The sequence below is a fragment of the Pieris rapae genome, chromosome 20, assembly GCF_905147795.1.
Source record: "Pieris rapae chromosome 20, ilPieRapa1.1, whole genome shotgun sequence".
NCBI classification, from domain to species: domain Eukaryota; kingdom Metazoa; phylum Arthropoda; class Insecta; order Lepidoptera; family Pieridae; genus Pieris; species Pieris rapae.
Genome location: NC_059528.1, coordinates 8,006,646 through 8,018,545, shown reverse-complemented (window position 1 = coordinate 8,018,545; position 11,900 = coordinate 8,006,646). Strand labels below are relative to the sequence as shown.

Below are 11,900 nucleotides of genomic sequence, written 5' to 3'. Positions count from 1 at the left end.
AATAAGAACGTTTGTCTAAGCAATAACTAGTTTGATTGGTTAAAATAAACTATGAAAAATTTACAACGAAAACTAGCGTCGTTTCAATGTACGCAGTATAGTAATTTGTTATCAATGAGTTTGAATGTTATTTTTCAATTATAGTTAAAATAACTTCCTATTTAATCTAAGTTTTGATCATCATTATTTTTTATTTAAAAACGTGCGTTAACTTAGGCATAAGGAGTAGGAATATAGTAGATAATTAGATATTGATACATATCATAAATCATCATGTGACGTTCCACTGTTTCTGTCAGTTTTAAATATATAAACTAAAACTTGTCATTGTCAAAATACTAGCAAAAATTACAAAAACAATAGAGTAAATAGCATGTATTTACCTGATTACCCCAAATCAAATTAAGAAAATAATAATCTCTGTTTATAAAAAATACAACCACAATAAGAAATATGCCCTCTTTAAAAAATCCTGATGCTGAGCGCAATAACCCTTGTCTAAAGGTAATACTCTAAATTAAAGCCATTTTAAACCTGTTTTCAATTATATTTTAAATTGCATAACATTTAAATTTCAGGAACAAGAAGCTTCCTACAGGTGTTTGGATAAAAATGGGTTTGACGCAGAGAAGTGTGAATTATATTTTGATAACTACAATACTTGTAAAAAGTTTTGGGTAAGTTTATTTTAATTTTAGTTTCTATGAATATTACTATTTGTTTCTAACTCTGTATTATAAATACTTACATCCCATAGAATTCTTTGTCCTTTAAATTATGAATTTATTAGGGTAAAGTATCCAAAGATCGCCGAGCAAAGGGCCTTACTCCATACCTTCCTGATCTCACGGAGAGAGAGCATGTCAAACAGCAGTACTTGAAAAACGTTTATTTTACTTCATAATATTGATTATAATTATTTATTAGACTAATTAGTTAAATTAAATTTTTAAACAAATTTTGTTTTACATGTATGCCTTGAGCCTATTTAAAACTTAATAGTTATATTTTCATATAAAAGTTTATTTAATGGAAGTTTGTTTATAACGTTTTTAAGCTATCAAAACAACTGATTTATTACAAGGTAAATAAAATATTGTTATATTTTGATGTTTTTATTTGTTCACAAAAATTATGATTGCGCTGAAGCTGTGTTCACCAAAACAAGCCATTGAGGATATTTTCAAACAGCTTCGTCTACAAAACAGAGCTACTATGCTTACTGATGAAAATATTCTATGTTGCAAGTACTAAAAATAAGACTATTTTCAAATTTTCCTTTTCTACCTACAATTTACACTATGAAGGCATGTCAGGAAGAACTTGTTGATAAAATACATGATATATTAGTTATATACAAATATGTATAGTATGCAATAAGTAGTTACAAAAAAACCAATGACTGACCATAACTAATACAAACCAGATGTCATTACCAAATTAAATTCATCCTTTATAAGACCTGTACACAAATAATTATATAACCTCTTTTATATAATTTCTATTGAGTCAACTTAATGAGGTATTGAGGCTCAATTCATATTGTGAATTGCCATAGCTAAAAATACCAATAAATATAACACACATAAAAGATTAAGCATAAAAATATATAATACTGTTTAATTTTATTCTAGCTGTTTCTATACTTTGCACAGAAATGCATGGGCCTATTTTTAATTTTAAATTCTGAACATCTATTGGATGGAAATGGTCACCTGACCAAACTTGAGCCTGTTGCAAAGTATTCTTTTCTAGAGGCCAGGGTAGCCACTAACCAGTAAAGTCAACCTACAATATCATTTTAACAAAATACAATCTCATTGTAAAATCAATTACAATTTGGATATACAGTGTAAACTCTATGTAGCGTCCTTCGATTTAATGACAACCCCCTAAAGCTTCAAAATCACTTGGTTCTGTTGGTTTAGCTTGCATTTTATACAATGATACAGTCTACATAGCATTACATCTACCTTCAATAATTACTGCCTGTGTACATTATTTTCTTGCTTTATTGTCCTAGTCCATATTAAACTTGACTATCAGCATCATACCTACCAAGCTTTCTTCGTTGTTCTTTTTATTACAAATTCGGATTGCTTGTACATGCTTTATCACGAAGATGCCTTAATATCGCAAGATATGAATAAAATAAGTAAAAAAGTACAATATAATTTCTAGGTAATTACCAACAATAGTCTGAAATAAACTTTTTTTAATACAGATTTTTCTTGTTTCCATTTAACGACAAGTCTTTGAAACGTTATAATATGGACGGTCCCTTGAGTGTCGTTATATAGAGTTTACACATACATTGAAATTTTTTTTTTTAATAAACAGTAATAACTAGAATGTTTGTGTGAGTCTGTCAGTTAACCAGAATGTTTGTGTGAGTCTGTCAGTTATAACTAGAATGTTCATGTGAGTATTTAATTATACGATCTGGTACAAGGCTGGCTGCTTAATGAACTTATTTACTTAAAATTCTCCAGTGGAGTAAATTCTACAATTAAAATGTAAAGGCAGCTGCTAGATATGATTTATGTGTAAAGTACTTATAAGGCAATTGTACTAAGCTAGGTCAAGATTAAAAGCTAAATACAACATCTTCATACAACCTTCGTTCTGAATACTGTTAATAATATATGAATATGTAACAATTACCCTGTTAGGTGAAAAGCAAAAAGGCAAAGTATATTGACATGAGTTTGGCAAACATCAACAGCCCCGTTAAATACCAATCGTTATTTCTACGAGACGTTATATTCGTTTGAGTGAAAGTGAACAGGATTTTTGTTACATATTTTTGTTTGCGTCAAAGTAATTTTAATTGACATGACTGCAAATACGAATTCTTTAATGCTTATAAAAGGCGCTGAAAAACCAATCTCATTATCCTATTAATCAATTTATTTAAATCAGGTTCATAAGTAAAATATAATAGCGTAGCTAAATTAACGCGTTGGCAGGTTTACATTCATGAAGAAAATCAACTTTATATACAGATTAAAACATTTATAAAAACAAAATGAGTCAAACTAAGCTGTCCTTTCAAAAATATTGTGGTCTCTTTTTGTCTAATTATATTTTTATATAATATTATATAAATAATACACAAATTACATAATTTAATCGGAATAAATATTTGTTAATACTATATTAAAAAATCTTAAAATAATAACAATTGATTATATGTTTATGTCTTAGTATAAGATACGCGGGAATTCTTTGTCTATGACTTCCATATGTCAAAATCATATAAGTTTTTGACATACAAATCACACTTGGCGGTTAGTCTCGTCTCTATTTTACCCTAAGTTCAAAAGCAGGTTAACTGAATATATCAAACGTTTTAAAGAGCAGTATTTAAAATCGGCGGGAATAAAGGAAACATATGTATTAAGGAAAAACATGCAAAAGTTCTATATGGTTTTCCTGTGAAAAACCGGTCAAATGTTTTTATATCTAAAACCTACATTTTTGTAGAGAAAATGGTACAATGCAATGAGCAACAAAACTGTGAATGTGTGAGTACTATAAAAAATTAATTGAGCTTCTTTTAAAACTATATAAAAGGACCAAGGGGCTTCTACAAGATGACTAGTCGAAAACTTATTTGTATGAAAGTAAATTCGTGCCAAAAATTTTCATACACATTTAGTTTTTGACTGTTAAGTCTTGACTAAGTCCCCAGTACTGTAACTTCCAATAGGTAATAATTATTATATTTATATATATATATAATATATTTTTACATCGAAACATACAGATTCAGTTGATATAAGCAATACCAATTCTATACAAAGGACTAAATATTAAGGAAAAAATCTCGATTTCTATATGCATTTTCTATTTTGGTCAAAAGAACCCATATATACATAAAAAAATATACTTATAACTAATATTATTCAAACTATATGACAATGCGTGCTTTAAAATGTAAAAACTGTAATAACACAGTAACATAACATAAACGCGCCAAAAAATCCGCTTCCACAGATGCACATCAATGTAAGTGTATAATGCCAACCTGCTAATCTTAAATCGTAATCCGGATTTGGCCACAGATAAAGCACATTAAAAATCTAATGAAATTAAATATTTAATTTGTTTAGGAATCCGAAATCACAAAACTAATTTAATTGCACTGTTTTTAATGTCCCTTTTCATCGTAAACACTATATGCACGAATGAGACGAAAAAGGCTTGTTAAAAAGAATGCAATTATTCATAAATATCTTTCATTTTAAAATGTAAATGAGAATAGTTAAAGTAATTGGATAATTACACTTTATTATTGTATGAAAAACTTGAGCGCTCTGTGGGCATAATAGTCGATAACAACAATAGTATAGAGTGCGTATTCGTATAGTTTACTCGATACTATTTAAATATTTGTTCACAGGGAATGTTATAAATTGTGAGCATGAGACAAAAACTGAGTGAACGGTTTAGTTCTACAGGGAATATAAAAAAATCTTTAGTATGTAATGCGGGTCTACGGACAACGTGACGTCGTAACCAAATATTGGTGAAATGATTGTATACTAAGTCTTCGAGTGGAAGAGAGATAGATGCGCAAGCGCACAATGAGTCATGCTTTTCCGTGTGTGCGAGCCGGTGTTCATCGATTTATTAGACGTCACGATTGTCAGGTCAAAAACCAGTTAAAACTACAGTGAAACTTTAAAAAATCATCAAAAGTATCCATTATTAAAATAAACCCGTTGTTAACTGATATGATTAAGTTTTAGTCAAACATAATGAAATTAATTTAATATTCTTTAAATTCATTTCAAAATATATAATAGAAAAGACATGATTGTCTAATACATTGCATTTGACACATGTCAACTGTCATGTATATGTCACATGTTGACAGTAAATGTCTTTGAATTCGAATTTTGAATAAATGCCATGAACGTTATGTTATGTTATCAGCACACATTGTCATCTAAAAGTCAATCTGCACGTTGTTTTATGAGGAAACATCTTATTCTGAAGTGATCACACATTTGTCGTACCTGTAATTCAATATTGTGATTATTTTTTTATATCCAGAGAAGAGGAGTATATTTATTTAAACAATAGGAGATTGTGTCAACCAGGGAAGACCCACAGTTCGCATATAAATAATTCATTTTTTATTAATACATTATATTCCATTCAAAGAATAATAATAGAATAATAGAATAGGGAAAACTACTTTTTATAGATATATTTTATACAGAGATAATATAAGACATACAGGACATATATTTAAAGATGATATAGTAAATTAATATATTCTTAGAGATTTTGATAAATAGCATGACTAACGCACAAATCCCCGAAATCACCAATTCGTTTGATTGCCATCAATATAATGATTTCAGCTAAGAACAATTTTTCAGAACACTGTTAGCAACTTGGGCCAACAACCCTGAGGCCATAGGTTCGATTCCCGGTTATGCAATAGACTTCCTATGTGCTCATCTAACAATGGCTCAAATGGTGAAGGAAAGCATCATGAGGAAACCGGCTTGCCTTAGATCCAAAAAGTTGACATGAGTGAGGCACAGAAGGATCCCAAACAATCGACTAATGATCATGAAAGAAATCTGAGGTCAGGAGGTTAAAGTACTCACCACACAAGCGCCATAATGCACATGAGCAACGATTACTAGCAGCGTCAGAGCGTAGAATATAGGCAGGTCGTATCCCGGGAATACAATTGACGCTATGACACTGCAGCTTAACGGCCATAGGAGCCAGTTGATCGCATCGCATCTCTGATTACTCATTTGACTAACTATCAGCCGGCACTGAAACATTTTGTATATAAATTAAGTTTATATAATGAGTATATAAAAAAACTAAAGTTATGGAACCTAACTAATGATAACAATCATCTTCTCTTTCTCTTCTGAATATATTCGTGGGCTGATCAATTTTAAAGACAGCATAATCTATCTCAAACCTAATCAGCTGTTTTCCTGGGAATTGTTTTTACGTCACGAAGATGTGCAGCGTATTTGTCGAATAAAAGGGAGAGAGCGATTGAGAGAGTGAGAAAGGGATATTTTTGTAAAATAGGGCAAACGAGCGTCGGCCAAAAAGGCAGTCATCGCAGCCCATAGACACCCATTTTTAGCGGGTGCGTTGCCGGCCTTTAAGGGAGGTGTACGCTCGAATTATATATCTGGAAAAAATGAACGCTATGGGTTGATGTATTCGTTTAGTAGTTACATATTAGAACTTAAGATGAAAATTATATCGCCTGTCAGCCTGCAACGCACTTGCAAGCCCTATGGTACTGTGTCTATAAAAAGTATATAAGTGTGGCTTTTGCTTGTTTCCCTCCTATTTTAAACAAAAAATAAATAAATTAAATTAAATAATTATTTCAATTTACCCAGATCAAATTACAACTAAATTTTAGTATAGATAATTTAAAATACTCACAGCAACGTTACTAAACAAAGTGCCTATCAGCAGGAACACTCCTCTTGGCTCTATCTCCACCAAATGTGACTTATGGACCCACACCGATGAGACCAGAAAAACACTCAAAATTGACCAAAGGGGCCGTATCGCCTCTAAGGGATTACGCATTTTGCCGGTTCGAAGTTTGTATGACCTGAAATAAAGGATAGAAAATAGTCAAACGTCCAAAAGGGCTGATCAGTCAAAAAAAACCATTGTCATCTGATACCTCAATCAGCTGTTTTGCTAGGTTTTTAGGGTAAAATTTTTTGTAGATCGTCACGAAGATGTGCAGCGTTTTTGTCGATGAAAAGGGAGAGAGCGATTGAGACTGATTGAGAGAGAATGAGAAGGGAGATCGAGAAAAATACACGCTATTGGTGGATGTATTCGTTTAGTAATATTAGAATTTCCAATGAAGTGAAGTAAAAGCAGATTTAATACATGGAATGATCATAATATACTGGTAGATGATTATGTATTTGGGCTTAGTAAAAAATATTTTACTAAGAGGGTAGCATAACAGAAATATTTTCCTACCATCTAGAAAACTTTTGTGTACTTACAAATAAATATTATACAAGGCAACAGGTAGATTGGTGAAGACACCCGTTCCATATATGACCCACTCGAAGGCATTGGCTAAGGTATAGCTGCCAAAAATGTACTTTTTATAGTACCCTGTTCCCTTTACCCCAGTCCACATAAAGAAAAATGTTGATGCCTGGAAATATAAAAATCTTGTTATATGTATACTAGCGACTCGAGCTACTAGCAAGTGATAGATGCGCACATAGAAAGTTCATTAGTGCACCGGAGTTAGAACCTTTGACAGTCGCACACACACCAACACTTTTATTTTTAAAAACAACACAAACTTTTGACACTTTCAAACATTGACAGCTCGAATGGGTATATTTTTAGTTATTTAGCCCTCGGTGCGCATTATATATTTAAGTTTACATCTAGTAAAGTAGTTAAATCAGAGAGTTAATTGAATCTCTAGACAGTTAATAAACGATCGCTCTTCAATCAAGTCGCTAAAGTTCCATCAGACACGTGACTGAACGACGGATTCTTGACGATCTCACCGAAATAATCATGGCTGAATCGACAACATGTTTACAATTTTAAATTAAAGACCACAATTTTAAACAAAACACACACAACAAACCAATGTTTGCCAAAAGAGGGATAAAGATAATCAGCTGTTGCCGTGACCGCCACCTTGTTTTAAATTATTAATCAATACGCTGGCTTTCGGTCAGACAGATAGTTAAACGTTTAAAGCGCTGCTTTTTTCAAATCAGAATGCTAGCGACTTGATTGAAAATTGATCTTTAATTAACTGTCTGATTTAATTACTTTACTGCAACATATACATAATGGAAAGTTATATATTTAAATAAAATATGGAATAGCTTCATACTATAATACAATATTATTCCATTATAAATTTATGATAAAAATTATAATCAATCTAGTTCTAACTGAATAATAAATTTCTGCAAAATCCATTTTACAAAAAGTCTTACCCACATACTAAAATCGTATCCCCAGGGCAGGAACAATACTCCAGTATTGTATTTCTCCCAATGGCTTATGTAGAAATTCAAAAGAAGATTCCACATCACATAATACATTCTGAAAAAAAAGTTCTTTATCAAAATAAAATATTTATCTGTATAAATCTTGACCATAAAGGATTATAGAATAAAAAAAAGAAAACCCATAAAAAAAATATTGACTTCCATACGTTAGTCACGTGACACTGTCACAGATTAGTTGTATCGACGATAACGTAACACACGTGTTAAATTATAATCTGATTAATTATAGATATAATGTAAAGGTAATCCTAATACCGTCTTGTACTTTTTCACCGAAATACAATGTATATCTATATCTGAGTTTGTGTATGAGAATTAAAATTAACACGTAAAAATTTTAACTGGTGCGACGCCATCTTGCATAGCTTGCGTTTGATGGGTTCTCGATTATTTTTTAAAGCTAATATATATAAGTAAAAATAATTCATTTACAACATTTTTAGGACTGGGCCTCAGATTTCAGTATCTGTTTCATGATCATTTGTCAATCAAATAGGCAAGTAGGTGATCGGCCTTCTGTGCCTGACACACCTTTAAGCATCTATGGCAAGCTGGTTTCCTTGACCTTGACATTAGCACACTATACACAATAATAGAATAAAAAATGTTTTCTAGTTTCTATAGTCACTATTAACTCACCGTGGTTTTTAAAATCTAATAACCTACTACTACTACTACCTTTATTTTGTTAAATCTAACAATACATTTCTATTCTGGGGATGTTCAAACAAAATCAATGTATTAGAAATAGATCAGATACCTTATAGGGGGAATAGAGAAGTCCAGTCGACCAAATATGGAATAAAGACAAGCAGGTATGAAGAAAACTGAGTATGAATCCAGTCCATGGTCAAAGAGTTCACCAAGCGGGCCTGATGTTTGTGTTCTACGGGCCTGTTTACCATCAATACCATCTGAAATATTTATAAAAAACACTACTTTGTTATTTTACTAATCAACAGAAAAAAACTTAAATAAAATATAATATTTTGATTACCAAAATAACAATATGCTATATTTTTTGACTCAGTCATTATATTTTCTTTAAGTCACTAGGAGTGGCATACCATCTTAAAATGTATTGATTATTCCACCCTCATCACATATACCTTAAAATGTATTATCTTAAAATTTAATTAATTGAATTTTTATTTTAAAAACATACCCAGAGTATATGCCAAAAACAGGAACACTGACAGAAAATACCACAGCCTTTGGGGTATTACTTCAGTTCTGCCATTCAGTGGTTCAACCACAGTTTCGTTTTTCACCACTGCACTAGCTGCCGTGTAGTCATAATCATAGTATGACAATAGTATGAAATCGAGTACAGTGAGGAGAAATCCCGAAAATGTTAAAACATTTGGTGCAACCCATCTTGGTACTAGCTGTAAATGAATAAAGTATCTGTTTAACCAAGGGCGGATCCAGGGTAAGGATTTCTTTCCTCTTTCTAGAATACAACATACAACATATGTACAATATACAATCAATGTTTTATAACATTATATAAATTTATCAGAAAAATAATCTTATCTATGAAAAAAATTATCCCTTTCTGGTATATTGAATGTAAAATAGAGAATTAGTGTTTTAATATATGTTTAAGAATTATCTTTCTATGGATATATATGTATATATTTGTATTTCATATATTGCAAAACAACATCTAGTAAAGGACTGGACTTCATAAATTTATTATGCATCTTGGTGTAATTTCACTAAGTTAAATGTAAAGCTTTCTAAAATATCTAAATTAATTGCATTTGGAAATTAGTTTAGATATTTTTTTAATTCAAGTACATACAACATTTTTTTTAAATACAATAACAACATTCTATAACATCTGAAAATATAGTTCTTTCAGCGTTATTTTAATTTTTGAGAGGACTCATACTGAATTATGTTAAAATTACGCATAAAAAAACTTGTTATTCATGGTGTAGCCAATTGAAATTGCCACAGCTTACAAAATATTAAGAAAAAAAAAATGTTCCAATTTTTATGCACACAGAATGAATTTGAATTATGTCTTAAAAAAAGCCTGTTTAGTTCAAGTAATAAACAGATTGCATGCTTTTTTATTATATTATATTAATCTTATACTAAGTTTAGTATAATATCTCTAGATAATTAAATATAGTTATGATTTTTCATTAGATCTTATAACAGGCATGTTGTGTAATACAACTGGTTAAACCTTACAGATTGTAATAGGATTATTATTTAACAAAATGCACTGTATTTCTAAGACATCCGCTCTAAGCCTAAAATGTGCCTGCCCCATCAGCAAATTATTCCTTTTAAGTGTTCTTTGTAACTCTTTATTTCAGTTCAATTAAATGAAGTAAAAGTAAGTTAAAGTAATTAGTAATATTAATATAGTAGTAATTATAGGTACACAAGGGTGTATGAAGTAACTTTAAGAGGTGGAAATACCATGTTATGGCACATTAGGCAACTAAGTTTGTAGACTAATCATCCGTTGTTTCCATAGAGGATAGCATTGTATCCATTGGGTTACCAATTCTAGGCAGAGTACCCAAAACAATTGGTATAAAGGGCCATACCTGAACTATAGCCTAGATTTAGTATTTATTATGGTTGTTTAATATTGAAATTGACTTACCTCTACAACTTTATTCCAAAATGGGTGCATAACATAAACACTGAGAGGACTAGTGTCTTTGGACATGTACTGTAATAGAAAATCATTTTATTTAAAGTTACTTTTTCAGATTGTAACAGAAATTATTTTGTATTTTATGAAATTATCTAAGGAAATTATATTGGTTGACATTATTTTGTTGACAAAAGTTTACAAGTTAATGTCAATAATAACGAGGTATCAGTTGAAATATAAAAAATATGAACTAAACTGTTCATATTTTTTATATTATATATAAGTGGGATAACAATTGTTTCAGAATAAGTTTTTATTAAATTCTTATTTAATATATTTATTATTTAATATTCTCAAAGATAAACTCTTCATATGAAATGGCTTTATAAGAATATATGAATTATGATTCGGATTTTCTTGACATTTTCTGTGACATAACCATAAAAACATAAAAAAGGTCATATTATGATGCGTAAATCGATCGGTTTATTTATAGGTTATCTTTGAAACCTTTGTAAAACTAAAACATAACTTAGGATAATATAATATAACAGTACCTTGTAATTGTCAAATCCTTCGAGATGTTCCCGAGATAAATACTTGTAATTAAACATCTTGTTGGATTTTAATTTTATCAGATCACCAAAATTAAAAGGGCCAAATCTACGTTAAAATAGAACATAAAAGTTTGTAGCACATGATTTTTTAACTGAATGTAAGATATTAAATACTAACTATAACAAGCGGAATCGATTGAAATGTTACATAAATATTAAAACAATTTAAATTCTGTTAATAAAATAGACTTGCCGCTTGCTTACTGCTTACTATAATTACTGTAATTTGCCTACAGATAATTTTGTCGACCTGCTACTATATATACTATATAGCACTAGTTGGGGAATACAGATGTTTAAAATTTTATGTCAGATTGATTACTGTGTAGACGGTTCTGTTAATTGTCAAACAACAGCGAAAATATTGGCTAATCTACAATGGATTGAATGGGATGGGAATAAATGTCTCCTGACTAGGTACCCATCTATCAGGTCAATATTAAAATATTTTTAAAATTCATCTTCTTATATTTCACAACGTTAGAAAGAAAAAAAAAGAACATTTAATCTTAGGCCACATTCGAATCCATCAAAGAATAAATTATGATTGAATTTGAAATTTGTTCGCTGATTTTGGTGACCTTT

General features: G+C 30.3%; 2 protein-coding genes across 2 annotated transcripts; one reads left to right on the top strand and one right to left on the bottom strand.

The window, feature by feature from the left end:
* The first annotated feature begins 330 nt into the window (after positions 1-330).
* Positions 331-1,105, top strand: LOC110999009 (coiled-coil-helix-coiled-coil-helix domain-containing protein 7). Its single transcript, XM_022267850.2, has 3 exons — positions 331-504; positions 579-677; positions 791-1,105. Exons 1-3 carry the CDS (start codon positions 454-456, stop codon positions 902-904), a joined length of 264 nt encoding a protein of 87 aa, XP_022123542.1. The 5' UTR covers positions 331-453; the 3' UTR covers positions 905-1,105.
* Positions 1,106-1,494: 389 nt separating this feature from the next.
* On the bottom strand, positions 1,495-11,557 carry LOC110999006 (ethanolaminephosphotransferase 1). The gene is made up of 9 exons (XM_022267847.2): positions 11,256-11,557; positions 10,705-10,773; positions 9,241-9,463; positions 8,836-8,989; positions 8,001-8,109; positions 7,032-7,189; positions 6,445-6,619; positions 5,628-5,804; positions 1,495-5,024 (listed from the first exon to the last, which is right to left on the bottom strand). Exons 1-9 carry the CDS (start codon positions 11,310-11,312, stop codon positions 4,962-4,964), a joined length of 1,185 nt encoding a protein of 394 aa, XP_022123539.2. The 5' UTR covers positions 11,313-11,557; the 3' UTR covers positions 1,495-4,961.
* Between the last annotated feature and the right edge of the window lie 343 nt (positions 11,558-11,900).

Excerpts from the sequence above, each read along its gene's own strand:
- LOC110999009 (XM_022267850.2), top strand. The coding sequence starts at position 454 with ATGCCCTCTTTAAAAAATCCTGATGCTGAGCGCAATAACCCTTGTCTA. Across the intron at positions 505-578 it reads GCAATAACCCTTGTCTAAAG|GAACAAGAAGCTTCCTACAG; the intron begins GTAATACTCTAA and ends TTTAAATTTCAG. Across the intron at positions 678-790 it reads ATACTTGTAAAAAGTTTTGG|GGTAAAGTATCCAAAGATCG; the intron begins GTAAGTTTATTT and ends TGAATTTATTAG.
- LOC110999006 (XM_022267847.2), bottom strand. The coding sequence starts at position 11,312 with ATGTTTAATTACAAGTATTTATCTCGGGAACATCTCGAAGGATTTGAC. Across the intron at positions 9,464-10,704 it reads TTTGGAATAAAGTTGTAGAG|CTAGTACCAAGATGGGTTGC; the intron begins GTAAGTCAATTT and ends ATTCATTTACAG. Across the intron at positions 8,990-9,240 it reads GTTTTTGGCATATACTCTGG|ATGGTATTGATGGTAAACAG; the intron begins GTATGTTTTTAA and ends TAAATATTTCAG.